Source organism: Anas platyrhynchos, chromosome 7, assembly GCF_047663525.1.
Source record: "Anas platyrhynchos isolate ZD024472 breed Pekin duck chromosome 7, IASCAAS_PekinDuck_T2T, whole genome shotgun sequence".
NCBI lineage: Eukaryota > Metazoa > Chordata > Aves > Anseriformes > Anatidae > Anas > Anas platyrhynchos.
In genome coordinates this window covers 11259395-11277765 of record NC_092593.1, presented here as the reverse complement: position 1 = coordinate 11277765, position 18371 = coordinate 11259395, and the positions used below count along the sequence as shown (strand labels likewise).

Here is an 18371-nt window from a genome sequence, read left to right as displayed (position 1 = left end):
GAGAGGAAACTCGGGGCAGGCACTGGTGACTCAATTTTATTTATGAGACACCAAAATCATGCATTGGTTGGCACCAGCCTGCTGGCACCAGGCTGCATGCCACAGCATCTCAGCGCCACGCGTCACCCCCAAGTGACAACGGGCTGGGTCGTGAGGCAGGACAAGCCCTGTGGGGCCAGCAGCAATCGAAATGGGGCGTTTTGCGGAAAAATGGGGCGTTCTGCGGAAAAATGGGGCGCCCCCACAGGGGCGCTGAGGCGTCGCCCACCCCCTGCCCCTGCTGCCCACGGGCAGCTCTGAGGCGAGCAGTCCCGCCCTCCGAGCCGCCAAGCTCAAGTCTCGCGAGAGTTGCACCGGTAGCAAGGGCTGGCGGAGATCTCGCGAGAGTTGGCCGTGAGGGACCGTGAGGGGCCGCAGGATGCCGAGCGCCGCCGGCCGCGGGCAGGGCCCGGAGCGCGATCGCCGCCCGGAGAACGGGGAGCAGCCGGCGGCCGATGTGGGTCTCCGCCGGGAGGGAGAGAGGAGGGGATGGGAGGCGTTATGGCCGCCTTGTTGGGGCTGCCGGGCCCCGAAAGGGGGAAAGGAGAGCGCCCGGCCTAGCGCGGGGCCGGCCTAGGGGAGGGGTGTGGGGAGGTGGCAGCGAGGCCGCAGCGTCCCCTGAGGGGTTTTTGGGGTGGGGGGCGCTGAAGGAGGCCCCAGCCCCAGCCCCAGCCCCTGCCCCGTCCCGGGCCCTGCCAAGTACCCGGGCCAGCTCAGCGCCAGGCTGCTTCAGCAGGGGCACAGCTGGCTCCTGCCGGCCCGGCTGGAGGCTGGGGCTTGTGCTTGAACGCCTCAGAGCCCTGCTGGAGTGTTGTAGGCCAGGGTTTGTTCGGGGAGGAAAAACGTGGCCATAACGAGCAGCAGTTCATTTTGTTGTAACGTCATGTCACACTGGCTTTCTTTGGAAAGGCCAAGTGTGCATCAGCAATGAGTTCTCACTACAGGTGGCTTCTGTAAAATTTGGTATGTTGGCCACGATTCCTCAAAAGTTGAGAAACCAGGACCCCCCCCATCTAAAGTGTTTAGTGTGAGCTCATTCATTTGCTCAGTGTAATAATATAAAACAAATTTTATTTCTTGTTTGTAAATGAATGGGCTTAGTTGGGAAACTATGTAGAAGTGTCATCGTTTTAAAGAAAAGGCCCCATCCCCATGCCTTACCTAACAGATTTTGTTAGTCAGGCTTGCTTTGGCTGCCATACTGGCATACAGTCTTGTTTTTCTCAGGGGACCTGAATTTCGGAAGGAAATAGTTAGCAATGGATCTGCTTCTGTGGGAATTAAATATATTTTCAGGAGTGAACTCTTTGTAGAGGCATTTATACTAACTTCTGTGTAGCAGAGTGATCCTATCGTGTGTGGTGTTGAATTTTTTTCTTTCACAGGGCACAATTATTTTGCTTGTGCATCTGTCAGTCTGAAACACACTTTTTTCACTTCAGTGTTACAGCTAATTGTTCTATATTATCTCAGTTAACTAATGATTTTATTTGTCATTTTGTGTGTACTTCTTTGATATATATTTTCACCTCCTTTTTAGGATTATGCCAAGGAAAGATATGGAGTGTCATCAATGATACAATCCCAGGAGAAACCAGGTCAGTTTAAAAACAAAAAAAAAACAATTGAAAAAGGCCAAAGAGGGCAAGTTACGTACTGCATATTTTCAGTACTTGTTTGAAAAATCATTTACCAAACTTTTTCATTCAGATTCTGCTGCTCTTCTTTATCTGAATATCTTTGGTGCTTGTGAGACTGCATTTGAAGTGCTGTGTCCAGATTTGAGCTCTCCAGTGCAAGGAAGACACTGATCTGTGGAGCCAGTCTGATGGAGCCCTGACAGCCTGGGCAGGGGAAGGAGCACAGGATCCCCGAGGAGGGGCTGATGGAAATGGGCTTGTGCAGCATGGAGGAGAAGCAGCTGAGGGATGATCTTGTCACTATCTAAGGTTACTTTATGGGGGGGTATAGAGAAGATAAAGCCAGACTCTTGAAAGTGTGTGGCAATCAGACAGGAGGTCATGGACATAAATTGGAACAGAAGAAAATCTGATTGGACAGAAGAAAAGAAAATCGCGATAATAGTTGGATATCAGAGCAGGGTCCAGGGAGATTATGGAATTACAATCTTAGCGCTCGCCTGGACCTTGCCCTGTGCTGCCTGTCAGTTTTTTACGGTTTGTCACTGCAAGTTTGACTTTCTTGTATTCAATTATTGTTATTTCTAATATACCAACTCCTGAGGTGTCGGGTGGTTGGGGTCTTTTTTGAGTAAGTTCTGCTATGTTTTGCTGCAACAGCTCTCTCTGAGTAGGATATATAAATATTTATAGTTCTTATTGTTGTTCACACTGCTGTGTACTCAGAAATCCTCATTTCGTACTGGTACAGAATTGGGATTCAGGAAGACATTTCAGCTAGAGAACAGTGTCCCAGATCAGCATCCCAAGAAATATCAATCTTCACATGATTTAGCTTATGAAACAGGAATGAGGGAAGGTAACAGACTGGCTACTTGTAACTTTTTCATAGTGGAATGAAAAAAAAAAAAGTACATCTTCTCTGACTAGGTAACTTTTCTCTCCTCTGGATGGTTGTTTGGGTTGACTTCCCTTAGGAAAGGAAATGCAGAATGTAGGGAAGAGGAGCGGCCACAAAAACAATCATAGTTTGCAAACAACTGAAGGGGAACATTATGCAAAAAAAATGTCAGGACAAGAAAATCACCAGAGACGGTATCTACAGTCATTATTGAATAAAATATGCATTAGCTGCCAAAGAAACAGGACTAAAGTTGAAATTCTGTCACGATGTTAGCCAGCCCAGCTGCTGGCTGCACTGGTCTTGTGCTCCATTTCAACATGTTTAATTGTGAACAATATCAAGTTGTTTAGCCAGCTTAACAAAGTAAAAGAAGCTGGCTGGGGGTGTGATGAGTGCTGGAAGAGGCAGCAGCACAGCCATCCAGCCTTGCATGCTGTGCAGCCATAACTCAAAGGGTGTAATGACAAGAAAAAGCCACCTTCTCAGAGGTAGCAGCTGACTAGTTAAACTGCACTGCTGACTGTAGGCTGAAGGATCACGCAGTTGGAGCTCCTCACCCTGCACTCTCTGCGATGGCGTTTGGCTCAGCAGAGCTTGTGCAGGCTTTGTCCCCTGTGCCAGTTTCACACCCTCTATCAACAGCTCTGTGGGAGCCCCAGCTGCAGGCTTGGATGGCGGATCGAGTCCTACTGTCTTGGAGGAAGTCTACCCTGCCAGCTGTCTCATACTCAAAAGAAACACTCAAAAATACTCTGGAGAAAAAATATGTTGAGAAGGCAAATGGTAAAAGCTATGGGAAACGATGTGAAAAGGGCAGAGTGCTGTAGGTTGGGTTGTTGTCCCCTCAATCATTTAAAAAAAAGTCTCAGCCAATGCATGGACAAGATTTAGTAGGGTTTCCATCGGACATAAAATAAACCCTACATCCACTCCTGCTGTTCTATTCGTTAGAAAGCTGCTACCCAGAACACCAAATCGGGTAACAATAAAAAACAAAATGTCTGTAATAAAAGATCTCAAGATCAGCCCAATGCCTTCCTGTAGATTGATGCACTTTCAATTAAAAGAAGTTCCTGCCAGGGAAAGCTCTTATCAAAGGACTCATGGGAGCGTGTAGTCATCATTCAACATCAGTAGCACACATATGCTTTTCTCTGAAGTATTCTGGTCGCATTGACTGTCTTGAAGGAACTACTGCATGGGGCATGGGGTGCCATGAATGCGGGTTTTCCATCTGTTTGTGCAGTATTTAATTTCTTTCTCAAGTCCATGTGGATAGGTGCCATGTCTAAGTCAGAATAATGAGGTCTGGGTGGTGTGTGCAGATTGGCGTACGGTCTGGGAACTGGAGCCAAGAGCACAGGTGTGGGCCGGAGCTCAGTTTGATGCCTGTGGTACGGTTGGTTTTAGGCTTGATGTAGTAGCTGCACTGAGCTGAGGACACTGGCTGGACATGGGAAGCTAAAATGTTTAGGTGGATTGGAGCAAATTATTTTCTCCAAGGGAATAGCTTATTGTCATTTCACTGCACTCAGAGATTCTAGTTCTTCTCCAGGCAAAACAAAAGGTCTTTCACTTGATCACAAAGTTTATGCAGAGATATTCTGCCCTACTCCACTGTATTCACACACCCACACCTGTGCCTTCATACTTGGCCCACCTCAGTCTTTTTTTGTGCTAGTGTTGGCTGCCCTGCCTGTGTGGTGTGCTTACCTCCCATTACTTCATGTCTTTACAGTCCTTCCTGCCAGCTCGCGGCTATGATTACTAGTAAACTCCATTTGCCTTTCCCTTTTTGTCTGTTCAGACCTGTTGGTTTCACCTCCTCTCTCTGGAAGCTGCTTTCATCTTAAACTGCTTTTGGCTTTTAGTTTATTATTATTAAACTTCCACTTTCTTCGTTTTTTCAAATTTATCCAACATTGTAATGATGGCACTTCACAGCGATACCAGAAATATTTATTGCCCTTTCAAAATTCAGTGATGTAAGTTAGACAAACCTAGAAGAAAGGGTATGTAAAAGTGATTTTGACTTATACGACCCATATAGCTTTTTGGATTTTTATTCTCTCCTCCCATGCTTAAAAAATGGTAGAGTTCTGCAAGAAAGATAATCCTTATTTAGTATGTTGAAAAGAAGAGGTTGTGCTATACATGAAGGAAACGAAATAAAAAAAATAGAATCAGGTTCTCCTTAAATACAATTTTAAATAGCAATGAAGGTAAAATAACATGTATATTGAATGGGTGCTGGCCATGTAAATTCAGACTTAATTAAGGAGTGTTTTGTCTGATCTTTAATCTGTATCCCTTGTCTTTGCTGCAACTGTAGCACAATCTGAAATGTCTTTTATTTTTGCAATATTATCTGTAAGTGTTTATGCAGCAAGAAGAGGCAAGAAAACAAAATGTAAGTATAGCTTGCATTTGCGAAAAAACAAATAGATGGTAGGCTGGAGAGTATGGTGGGAGAACCGCAAAGGTGAGAACAAGAAGCTTCATTTTTATCATGGAAAAGATAGAAATGAACTGAAAGGAATTCCATGTGAAATGATAGGTGAGAATACAGAAGGAAAATAGGAGCTACAATATGTTGGCTGGACAAGAGAAAATGAGTGACAAAGATAAATGATTGCTTATGCTAACAAGCATAGACATTGCCATGAACTAACAAGCATTGAGACCACTGTGAACTACCAGCATTTTAGAAGCAAGATGAAAGAAGAGTGGATTTGGGGCATATATGGAAACAGTGATGGGAAAGTTGCTGTGTCTACTGCTGAAAAAATCACTTAATTGTGCCTGTTTTTAGATATTGTTTTGTTACCCTCTTTATGGAAGTTGAAATAGTTTTTAGTAATTATATGTGTGTATATATATAATATATATATATATATATTTTGCACTAAAGGTGTCATTTCATCTTGGTGAAATATGGACCATTATGTATCAAAAAGATTTTAAAGAAATATTTATGTAATGTTCTTGAAACACTAAGGATCCATAAAACGAGTAACACCTCATTTTGTCTTTATAATTGTGCCTGGAAAATATTTTGGGTTTCTAGTAATACAGTTTTAAGTTGACTGAGGTCATTTTAACTGTAAAACTCTTAAATACCAAACTCTTAGAAGTACTAAAGCTTATAGTTTATGCTGGTTGCTTGTTTCCTATAGTACTGATGAGGTTTGAACAACAGGGGTTGCTGGCAAGCAATAACATCTTTACTCCCCTTTCTCCCTTCCCTAGTGCAGGTGCACATGCACACACTTACAAATGTATTCAAGCCAATTTTGTATCATGTTTCTATATGCACTTTCATTCTGTTCTTACTTTGATGCGCGTCTATGAAGAAAAAAATGTTACCCTGAGCATAAGGGCATACAAAACATTTAAACACTACCACCCCCTTTCATATTTGCAGAGTTCAGAATACCAGTCCAGTGCAGAATAATAGGATTTCAGGGCAAGCTGTGACTAATATTCAGGGACAGAAGGAAGGAGTCCAGAATGGCAGATGGTAAGCTGTATTAGACAAACTTTGAAAAAGTTCTGTTGGGAAGAGAAGCCTTAGTCTTAGACTAGTTGAAGAGTCTTGGTGAATTTAATGTTTTGCAACATGGGAGAAGTCTGTGATGACAGAGGGAATTTGTTGTGTATTTCCCATGAAAAAGATCTTCTTGTATAATCAGTAGTTTTAATTGCATACAAACTATGAAGTCCTGATTTGTTTAGAAATATTTTTCTTTAACTTTTTTTATTACCCAAATTCTACCCTTTATTAACCCTGCATTAAATATTCCTTTAATTTTCAGTGCACATTTGTTTGTAGATTCATTTTATTTAAAATAATGATTATTTTACAGCGATATTCACCCTGCTAATGTATAGAAAGAGAACAGCAATGTCTCCTTTGAGCCATACGTTCAACATACCAGTGTCCATCTTGTATGGTGGAGCAAGGCAGGGATCCCTTAGTGAGCAGAAATCCAGGCTTGTAAGTCCAGGTTTGCCGTGCAGCAGAGTGAAGTCCTACCAAAATAATGTAGTCATTCTGGGTTTGCCATCCACAAACTACAATAAGTCTTGCTTTTGTTTTAGGGGAGTCTGACCCTGCTGTGTTAAGTCAAACGTTAAGCTTGAGACAATTTAAAACTCCTTGATTAAGTGTTATTCACAGAGAAACGAAACAGGATCCTGTGTGTTTTCAGTACAAACTTCTATTATGCTGTAGGTACACAAAATAGTATTTTGGATTTATTGTAAATTTTAGCAGTGATAGAAAATGTATCTGGAGTTTAAATGAAAAATGTTTTCCTTCCAAAAAACAATTCTAAAATGTGTTATTTTTCTGTAATGCAGATCGAGTTTTGGTTCGAATAAAAGACTTGACAGAGGAGAAGGCTGATGAGGTGGTTTGGGTTCGTGGCAGAATTCATACGAGCAGAGCTAAAGGTGAGATGCCTCCAGGGATCTGATTTTTATTTTCTCATTTTGTTGATATAAACTGGACATTTATTTTGGTTTCATGATTTTTCAGTAAAAGGAAGCAAAGCAAATACTATTTGTTAATTATGTCTTGCATATAAGAAAACTTTGCCACTTGGTTACTCAGTGTGCACTTCAATTGGCTTACTCTATTTTCCACTCCTCTTCTCCTGAAAGGTGAAGAGGACATTTCATTTTCAGCTGAGCAGAAAATCAGGTATTATTATTACACTGTTGTAAAAGTAATTTTTGTTTTTATCACATTACAAAATACTGTGTGGACAACTGTAAATAATAATTGTAAAAAATTATGGTCATTCTGCTTTGGGGGAGCTCTTTGGGGGTGTTGAGATGAACCAATTTAAAGGCTCTGTGGAAAAAAAAATACTTTAAATACGTCAGTTGTCAGGCCAGCCGTATTTATTCTGCTGCGTATGAATAGTTTTACTGTACCTTTTCTTTGATAGGAAACAAAAATATGTATTAAAATTACAGATTTATTTCTTTTGGTTGTCTGTATCTAATTATTTCAGTTTGGATATAAGGTAGAGGAGAATCCTTTTGTGGGTTCTGCATAGTGTGGGCTGTCACAGTTGGCTGTCTGACAGCCATGTTTTTTCACTAGAATCAGAAGTTCTCTCTGGAGATCAGTTTGCCATATGCAAACTTAAACAGGCTTTGGCCTTTTCAGTTGACATCAGATCCTGACAACTGTTGTACTGGTTTCAGTTATGTTTGGCAGCTCTGTAGCGAGATACAAATATGTTGTCTTCCCAAGAGTTGAAAGAAAAGATCATAAAGAAATTATCTTCACAAATGAAGCTTAGCAGTAGTTGTAGAACTGGGAATAATACAAATAATTAGGGATGAAAATCCAGTGCAGACTATTGTCACAGAGTGTAGATTATTTTCTCTTTTTTTTGGGATTCATTTTCTTTTCTTAAAAAAAAAAAAAAAAGTCATCTGATGATTGTCTGTAATGCTGTTAGTTAAGATAAGGAGCTCAATGTAAATATATATGTATCACATATGTTTTAATGTATATTAGAATCTTACATTTAGGATGACCTGTGTGATTTCCTCAGTAGTTTTGTGGTATGGTATAACATGGAAGTTGTTCTTTGCTAGTTACAGAAATTGTGTAACCCCAAAAGCTGTGAAAACCTCAGTCATTACAACTTGGAATTATTCAGGCAGGAGACATGATCTAATTTAAATGTTAGTATACAAACATGAGTATCCTCATGGCTTTTTATTTTGTAAGTAGAGGAAAAGTTCAGATTACTAACAGTGTTTACTGTACTAAAGACAAATGTCTTACACAAACCTCTAAACCAAAATGGAATTGTTGTTTATTACTTGATGTATTTTATATAAGATAACTAATATGAAACATACATTTACTTCAGTCACAACAACATGTAACATGGCAACATTAACTTCCAGGAAGCTGTTGCTTTTCACCCTTCACCTTTGACCTCAGGAGAGACCGTGTTTCTTCATGAAATAATAATGTCTATTTTCAAAACTCTTAGTGCAACCTGAAGAATAAAAGCAAAGGAATCGATTATGGACACAGAGTGTTCTCAATTTATTGATTGTGCTTCTTGTTCCCATTCTTAGACTGACAAGACAGAACAATTCTGACGTTCAGGGAATGCTCTTAGGGAATACTGTATGCTTGTTTACTTAAGCTTTGGAGGAAAGAATCTTACAACAAAAGCAAATGTTTAAGAATAAAAAGTAATGTTAGCCTTTCCCACACACACTGTGGCGCTATTCCTACCGTTACGGAGAGGAAAATCTTGCAGGAAACAGGAAAATCTTGCACAAAAATAGCTTTATTTTTCTTAGAAGCTTGGATTTGACTTCTAAATAACCAACATAGCCTTTACTTAACCCTGTCTGGTTCTGACCAATAAACCAAATAAATGAATGTGAACAACTGCAAAATCCAGCTGTCTCATACAGCGAGCCACTCATGAAGTCCAATGGAAATTAACTGAAAGATGTGTAAAGAATGGGGTGTTGGGAATTTCTGTGAGTTGCACTAAAATTAAAGTGCTTGAGGCCCTGTGTTTTTTATCATAGATGAAATGTTATTTCTGGCTTTATTTTAAAGCCAGCCTAAGCTACTGATTGCGTTTATCATTGAACAGCAGTTGGGAAATCAGTCTGGGTTCTGCCAGGCAGCTGGGACTTCAGTGGCATGGAAGGCTGGAACTTGTTTTTGTTTTATGGATGCAAAGCTTTTATAAAACATCAAAATAGTATGTCTGAAAATAAGACGACCATGAAGTGCAAGTGGACCAAATTTTATTTTTTAAAAAGTGTTTTTTTCCTTTGCTGATAGATGTCTGTAACTAACGGTATATTAATTTGTATGACAAACAAATTTTCACAGTTTATGCAAAGTTCTTGCTTGCATCCTTTTCTTTCAAAAGGTCTCGTGTCATTTGGTATTTCTAAGAAAGGACATCCATTCCTGTTTGGTTTTCCATGCTACATTTTGATGGAATTCTGTGTGATGTATTCTTATTTGTTCAGTGACTAAAAGTTTCTACCAATAAACTATCAAACTTTTTTAACCAAATTTTCTTTTGAAACTCTTTATCTGTTTAGGTCTTCGTGTATAGGACACAATATTGGTTTATTTTATAGAAGCTTAAAATAGTTTATTGTTGTTGAATAATTAAAGTTGGTCTTACTCTTTTCACTGAAATACCATGTAAAGATTTTGAAACACATGGAGAGCATCCTATAATCCTATTTTTTTTCACACTCTAATGCTTCCTTTTTTCCCGTCTCTTGATCTGGAACGGCATCTAATCGTGAACTAGATTTGGTTATGCCTCATCTGTTTGGTACTTTATTTTGCACGCATTAGGTTCTTTGGGGAAAAGTTGTTTCCTACTACAATTTTTGTAACTCCGATGTTTTAATTATTTCTATCAGTGAGGTTTGTTTCATCACTTATCTTCCATGTGATTAGAAATGATTATATTCTACAAACCATTTTCTTTTATCATAGAAACAACTACCATTACTCATGACAAGATTTGAGTCCTTTTGAAATGCAAATATCGATCAGACTTACAGTCTTGGGTTTAAATACAACTGCCAAACAAGTTTCCTCATTTGTTTCACTTGCTTTTCCTTAACTTTATCCAAGTTGAGTGACATTGTTGCTGTCTTCAGCTGTGTATTTTTGTTTGAACACCTAATATTCTGTTGCAGAATCTCCATCATACTTCCTTAACTTCTTTGTGACTGAGATCCCAGAGAAAAATACTGTTTTCAATGAAATACTGTATCAAATACAAGACTAAGTAAGAAATATTGAGATGTTAAAGATGAGAGATAAGCCTAGCTCGTCCAAAAAACCCTTAGCACATAATGTCCTATGGAAAAATTGTACTTTAATTAGTTTGTCAACTTGCTGAAACACAGGCATATATATTGCTGAAGGCTGTATTTAATTTATGAAGCCTGTACTTTTCTAATTTAAATCTATGGGTTAATGTTTGCTTGTAGGAAAAATGTAAATCCTTACTATATTAGCTTTCTTAAGATATTGCAGCCTCTGGAATATGGAAATAGTTGTATGCTTTTTTTTTTTTTTCTCCTGAAAATATGCAGTTATTTTTATTGCACTTTTTTGAAATCACAATCACAGGATAAAGGTATTTCACGTAATTGTTATGTTTAATAGCATTTTAGTTGTTTTATGTGTTTGATTTTATTTCTGACATTGTATGTCATGATGTACATCTATCATGATTGTCTAATATCATGTAAATCATCTGCAGCTATGTGTCAAATTGTAATCTACATAATCACAAGTGAAAACCACAACTGTCTTTTTGGTATCACTGTTCACATTGGATATATGTTGTTTTGAATGTTTTCTAGTGTAAGGCAGCAGTAATTGGGAAGTAGCTCTAACAAAGCTAGCTCCTTATTCTCACAATTTTAATGGAAATGTCATGTTATGAGTCAGAATTTGGAACTGAAAAAGTATTGATGCATTTTGTCATTGTGCAACTGTGAGTATTTGTTGTCAGTATTCTCTCTCTGAAGAAACGTTTAAAATCACCATGTTTCCTTAAATGTAAGTTAAGTAATGAATATTTATTAGAGATGTGAACAGAAATATGAAATGATTGTAACTGTCACTTGAACAAATTAAAGGAGTTTTGTTGACTTGGAAATATCCATTTTAAAAGTCAACAAAGTGCATTTTATTCTTTGTAAATTACTATTACGTCCTATTAACTTCTTTTTCCCTAAGCTGTTCATGAATAAATTGCTCTTGCAGGAATTTTTATTTGGGTCTTTTAGGTTCTTGTCATTTATCAGAATCAATACTCCTTTTGTTCCCGTTCATTCTGAGTGTGTGGTGTATTATAGAATGAACATTGTTGGTATAGACCCTTGTGGTGCAAAATCAAGCCCATTTCTCTCAGAGTACATTTTTCAAATAAGCTCTATGCCTTTAATTTTAGAAGTGATGAAGTACATTTTAGAAGAGAAGAACTTATTTTAAAATAATGTATACTTAAAGCAGTTGTGACTGAGGCAACAAGTATGATTTCTTCTTACAGTTGAAGAACACTTGATATTCAAAAAGTTATGAATTGCAGTTTGTTCTGTCTAAATATTACTTATCTTGGAAGGCTTATTGGTACTTTAAGAAAGTGTCTGTTCACAGGTTCTGTAAGTCAGAATTACTTGATTTATCTCAAGTTTGGTGTGTGTACTTGCAGAGCTGAACGTAGTTAGATCTAGCTATTTAGACAGGGAGAGGGAGAGGGAAACTTCCACCTCCCGTCTCCCCCTTAAGAGCTCAGCTTAATATCAAAACAGTAAAGCATTTTTCTCATTCACAAAGCTATCGAGTAACTTGTCCTTAATACACCTGCGTTGTTTTTCTTTGTATTCAGGGAAGCAGTGTTTCTTAGTCCTGCGTCAGCAGCAGTTTAATATCCAGGCTCTTGTGGCTGTGGGACAGCATGCGAGCAAGCAGATGGTAAAGTTTGCTGCCAAGTAAGTAAGCAATTATATCCTGTTGTCAGAGTAAACAATGGTGGGAACCAGGACTCCCAGGGGTTGGGACCATTTTCACACATTAACATCAATGCTTCGTTTGTTTTAAAATGTAGTTATTTAAATTGTCAGTTCACTATTGCATTGAATACATTACACTGACAAAAGATAAAATAGAGAACAGGCTTGAAATTCATTCTGAACTGCTGAAGCAGCATTCTCTCGCCATAGACAACCTACATTTACTTTCAAGCTGGCTAACAAAAAGTCTGGCAAGCCGAGCTTAGTGGGGCACTTCATTTTGTGTGATGTTTGTGTGTGTCTGCACGTGTTAAAGGTTTTTCTTCTACAAGATTTGCAGTGTGGTAACATTATATTGCTAGAACTGGTGCAAAGAAGCTCCACATTACAAGCGTCTTACTGAGCTGAAATTAAGAGTTGTTTCTATGCCCTGAATTAATCTTATTTGCACGCCTTTTTTTTTTGGCCCAAAAAGTTGAGAGGAGGTTGAGTTACTTTTCAAAAATATTCTGGTTTTACTTGCAGTAATATTTAGACTTGCTAATTAAAAAAAAAAAAAAAAAAAGTTTGAAACAATCTAAATTCAGTTAATTGGTTTGTTTTATTCTTAATTATATTAAAAAAAAAAACAAACAACAAAAAACAAAAACAAAAAACAATGTTCACCCTACTTCTTGCTTCAGGATTGTGCTTTCAGGTTGTCCATTACTAAATATGTTCATATGACAATGGTGTTTTTATAATAGAGCTTTTTAGTCATTTTTTAGTCATGTATAACTACTTACTCACAAACAGAAATGTGGATCAGTTCGGTGCGGTAGTATGTTTAACATGTGGTACTCGAGTTGCTTCTGTGTAGTTCTTGGCACTACTCTTGTGCCTGGGAAGGGAGCCCCCACTAATTAGCTGCAAGAGTGCCACAGCCTTCAACCTTCAATATGTCAGGGAGAGGAGGGATTCATTATAGTATAGACTTGCAGAAGCCAAGTTAAGAAGGTTAGGATAATGCCTCTGCTGATTGAGGTTCAAGGCAACGGGAGAACAGAACCAGCAGTGTTTGTTGTTTGGCGGTGCTTAGAGTTGGCAGTGCCAGTGCAAAGCATGCTGTTTACAGGTGTTCATGAGCCAGAGTGTTCCGTTTCTTCATGAAGTAGTTTTTTCTCTCCAGCACTTAGAAGCTTTGAAAAGAATTGAGTGCACAATCTCTTGGTTCCCCACTTCCTCTCCTTGTAACCCACTAACAGTCTGCTGGTGCTCTCTCAACAAAGTTGCACTACAGAGCAGTGAAACAATTTTATAGTAGTGATACTCTCCTATCCTCCAGTTTTCTTCAATATCTGTTTCTTCAATTTTTCTTCATGTTTCTTGGCTCCACGACTGAATGTCTTAGATTTGTTTCATGAGTAGCAGAGCTCTGTGGTAGGAGCTTGCGTAAAGGAAGTTGGTCCTTACTCTTCTGTGAGCTGACTGCCACTTGTAAGCCTTCCACGACCCTTTGTAGACTTACTGATCTTTTATACTAGGCTATTTTTCTGTTAGGGTAGTGATTTAAAGTAGGTCCTGGAGGTGCAGAGCTACCAAGAGGTGGTATCTGGAAAGAGCAGAGGGCAAAGCTCCTTTATCTTCTGGCAGCAGTGAGCTGTTAAATCAGATGGAACCATATCCTTTAATTTCTTTCCAATTCCCTTTCATCTCCCCACTTTTGTTGATGTGACAGACCTGATTTCCCCTGAGTAGCCAAATTCATGTTTATACTGTGTTTTGACTTTTCAATCTGTTCCCTTTTATGGTAGTATTTTATGTCCAAATCCTGATACTTCAGACTTTATAGCATGCATATTGTACTCATTTGTGCTTCTGAAATGCCTGTATGCTGACTATAATGTGCTTTGATACAGCTTTCAGTACTACAACCATCCTGGGTTTTGTTTTGCAGAGTTACTTTATTTTTAAACACTATTAGTGCAATCATCTTAGGATTCCTTCCCACCAACAAACCTATTTCATTAATATCCTCCTACACTCTCAGTTTTTCCAGTGTTTTATCTTGTTCTACAATTCTGTCTACCGTCATTGCAGCTGCCTCTTATCCTTCAGAGGCTGCTGTTCCCTGACTTCCAAGTGCACTTGTGGTCACCACGTCAGTGACACCTGAAGCACAGTGACAGTACGTGCCTTGTCTTCAGTCATTTTCCTGCTTGTTTTCATGGGCTGTGGAATAATGCCATTATTATTAGCAGATGAAGCTGGTCTCAGATGTCTAAAAATAACTATATTGTTTCTCTGCCTTTCTTGGTGTCTTTTTCATCATCTCCTCTTGTTTCCTAAACATTAACTGAGGAAATACACATTTATTGAAGAAAATATTTAATAACTTACATCTCAATTTCAATGTAAACTAAACTTTTCTCATTGGCAGTAGGTAAACGTTAGTTTACATGTGCTGCTTTCTCATTTTGGTAGCAGCTCCAAAACTTTCTTTAAAACAGCTTGTGAAATTACAGGTCATGAATTTTAAGGAGAGGTTAAGATAAAGGTTGGTTAAATTGTGAGCAATTTCTGTACAAATTTTCATAAATAATAAACAAACCAGTTCCTCTTTTAGATATTGGCACATGGGAACAAAACTTTCATAACCTTCTGTGGTCTAGAAACCACAGAATGTAATATGAATATACGTATAGTAACATAATATTCGTATACTGAACCTCTCCATGATCATAGCAATGTGAGTTATGTTTATTGAAAGATACTTTTCACACTGATTTCTCTCAGGTTTTAAAAGAGATTTCTTTGAGGTTAACTGTAAAAAGTTTCTAGTTGATCTCTTAAAAAATACAGAGCTGGCAGTGTAGTGTCCGTAAAGGTTGGCAGCCATGGAGTTCCCTATAAGGTCCTTCATCAAAGAAAACCTCTGCACATTCCTGCAAGGAATTACAGAGGCAGTTGTCTCTTTCAGTCTTTCAGACAGCAAAGGTGCCCAGTGGTGAAATTAGTAATTTATCAACTTGTTTTTTTTTTTTGTTTTGTTTTTTTGTTTTGTTTTTTTTTTTTTTTTTTCTCCAGAATGTACTGGGTGTGATCACTTTTGGTTTTCTTTTTTTTTTTCTTTTTTTTAAACCAGCACTGGGCTTTACCCCACTACTGGCATTAATCCAGAAATAGCGGTGATATGATGTAGCAGCTGAGGGAGGTGGTTACCAGATCCTAATTTAGCTGCTGAAACAGTTTGCCCTCTCTCAGAAAGTACATGGCTCTCTGTGGCAGGCTAGAGAACGAAAATCTAGAAAAGAGATAAAACATAAGAAAAAACAAAAATGTGATGGGTAAACTTTTAGGATTAAACTTAGATCGTAGAAAAGTATACTTAACTTGATTGGCTACATGACTTGGTAATACCAGGGAAAATTGAAATCACAGTGGTTACTTTTGCTGATGGCACAGCAATTGGAATGGTAAACTGGTGACTAGATTACTGCTACAGGATATATAGTAACCAGGGCTTATTTGGAGTAATCACTCTAATACTCCTCCATTTGAATTTGTCCCTTTGTGAACATTAGTTCAGATTTTGTGTATGTTCAGGATTAATACTGAAAAATGTATGTAATTAGGATATTGAGATCATCATAGATAACCAACTTAACAGGAGTTCATGCAGGTCTCTTCCCTACTATGCTAGAAGATCTTGTGAGTTTTGGAAAAGAAGAATAAAATAGTTGTCAGTCAGATGATTTCTGGAATATTTTGTCCTCTTGTTGTCTTTATTTCTTAATATATGTCAAATGAGAAAAGGTTGCTGATGAAGCTGCAAGATGAAGTCATGCAGTCAGGTAAATCTGCTTTCCTTTGAGGCTGAAGAAACCTGTCTAGTTTATCCAAGAGTAGGTAAAATTTAAATTAAACCCAGTCTGATGGGTTTAAATCTACCTGTGCATGCTTTCAACTACAAAGTGAATTTTTAAAGTATTTTTTTTTATACCCAGCTTTCTCTGATATTGACATAAATGACAACTGATGATTGTTTTATAAAAAATATTTAATGTTTTAAGATTTAATAAAGTATAATCAAGTTTCTTCTAATTTTTTAGACTTTTGATCAAGAAAATTCTATGATTCAAGTAGAGGGGCCCACATGGGGTTCAGCTTGCAACACGAAGCTGTTGATGAAAGGTGTTGTCATACAGACTGCAATAATGCAATCCTGTGGTTAGAAGAGAAAGTCTTGGCTAACAGGCACACAGATAATTAAAAGCTACATAAGGCATCTAATGGACATTTTAATAATTAGTCTTGATTTTGGGGAAGAAATATTACAATAAAATTTTGATATACAGAGGAAGTTTTTAGCTTTGGGCTTTGAGTCTGTCACTACGATAATTTTATTCAGGGTTAAGCAACATAAAGGTATCATCTGTCTTCTTCATGCATACCAATTTATTTTCTGGTCCTTTGCAATTTTAGTTAGAGATAGAAATATTGTTGTCTTTAATGGAAATGGTGATAGCTTTGGTGTTTTTCTGCTCTTTGTTCACTTTGGTTTGGCTTGATTGTTTTTTGTTACTCATGGGAATTCTATCAAAAAGTTACTGAGATGGTTTAGGGCTGATGTTGTGGGGAACGCTTTGAAGATTTTGCTGTAGTTACCACCATTTAACTAAAGCATCTTTTTTGTTCTAATTTGAACTGAAATTACCATTTCAGTAACATCCTTGGAATTAACTGTTAGGACGAAAACAGCATCTTCTAGGTTTCTGTAGTTTACATTTGATGAACTACATTAGGAGCTTTAGGCTTCACCAGCACTAGATTTTGCTGAATTCAGTTCAAATAGAACTCAAAGCATGAGCTTTTACTTGCATACCAAATCAGATATGTATTTGGATACAGGTATTTACATAGGTAGGAACTGAGTTCAAAGGCATCATGAAGTTACAAAAAAATTAGGGACTAAGGGATGTCACAGTTTTTAAAGTGTGTTCCAGACCAAGAAATACATCGTTTCAATTGTAGTTCTAGTTCAGAGAGAGAGGGGAAAAAAAGTGAAAGCACACTTAATCACAACTGCAAAGTTTTGGAGTTGTTTTGCAAGTTTGCAAAGTGATATTACGGTTGCAGTGATGTAAAAGTCAGTTTCTTCCTGTATTTTTAAACTTTTAGACTTTCGTGTGTTGTGAATTCTGGGCACATTCTGAGCATAGCTCTGTAATGACTTCTTTAATACTGGTTTGCTGCCATAGGATCAGTGGTTTGAGTCATAAAACACATTAACTATTATTTTCTTTTTTGCAACATGTAGAATTTGCTTCGATGCACTAAAAGCATTCTCATTAGCAATTATTAGTGGGAGGGGTTTTATTCAGCAGACTAGAAAATTATAATTTCAATTAATACACTGCTGCTGGTGTCATTAGTAGTATTTTTCTGGGCATTTGACAAAATGTTGATGTGAAAAAGGAAGCAGGAGAATTAGAAGAGAACTGTTTTGGGGCGGGGGGAGAAAGTTAGCAGAAGAGTACAGCTTGTTTTCTTTTAAACTTTCACTTATTGGAAAAGTAGGTGGAATTTGTAGTTATAGCTAGTACTGTTTTACCATGAGGCATTCTCTGTGCATTTCTTATCTTCGTGTTGTCTTTTGCATTCGAAGTGATGTATTCCTGCCTTATTTTTTTTCAGTAGTTTTAAACAAAACCATTTGTAAGAGAGCAAACTCTTTGTAGGCGCTTACTGTCATTACTATGTGCTGAATTTGTTGTCTCATCTTCAGTATTTGAGATGAATGGATGCTCAACCTTTACTTAATGAATTCTGATTTAAAGCCTACTGCTGGCCTTTGCTTTGTACAAATGCAGTCATTTGTTCGTTATACTGATTTTGGCAACTGTAGCTCTTTCAAAATATAAATAAAACAAAAAAGCACACTATTCAGGAATATTAAATAGGAAATGGAATTACCTAATGGTTAGGCATATAAAGCACCATGGTCTGTATAACTTTTAGAGCAGCTGCCAATGAGTTCTATCACCTGAAAGTATTGCCATCAAAGAAATAGTTGAATGCTGAAATGCTAAAATGCTGATTTTTTTTTCTTTTTTTTAGCCACTTCTGATACATTTCTAGTGATGCTGTTAAGTTTTGAGAATTTTAGTGCTTGAATTGCCCACTGTTACTTCAACTTCAATAGATTTTTAAAAACTTTGATCACTTTTATTCAAAAAATCTGTTGGATAACT

The 18371-nt window shown here is 37.9% G+C and overlaps 1 protein-coding gene across 1 annotated transcript in view; it reads left to right on the top strand.

The window, feature by feature from the left end:
- Nucleotides 1-340: 340 nt before the first annotated feature.
- DARS1 (aspartyl-tRNA synthetase 1) overlaps nucleotides 341-18371 on the top strand; it is a 39538-nt gene continuing 21507 nt past the window's right edge. The window contains exons 1-4 of the mRNA XM_027461333.2: nucleotides 341-496; nucleotides 1580-1637; nucleotides 6946-7038; nucleotides 12015-12117. Coding sequence (XP_027317134.1) covers nucleotides 419-496; nucleotides 1580-1637; nucleotides 6946-7038; nucleotides 12015-12117 — 332 coding nt within the window. The 5' untranslated portion in view covers nucleotides 341-418. The remainder of the gene's footprint in view (nucleotides 497-1579; nucleotides 1638-6945; nucleotides 7039-12014; nucleotides 12118-18371) is intronic.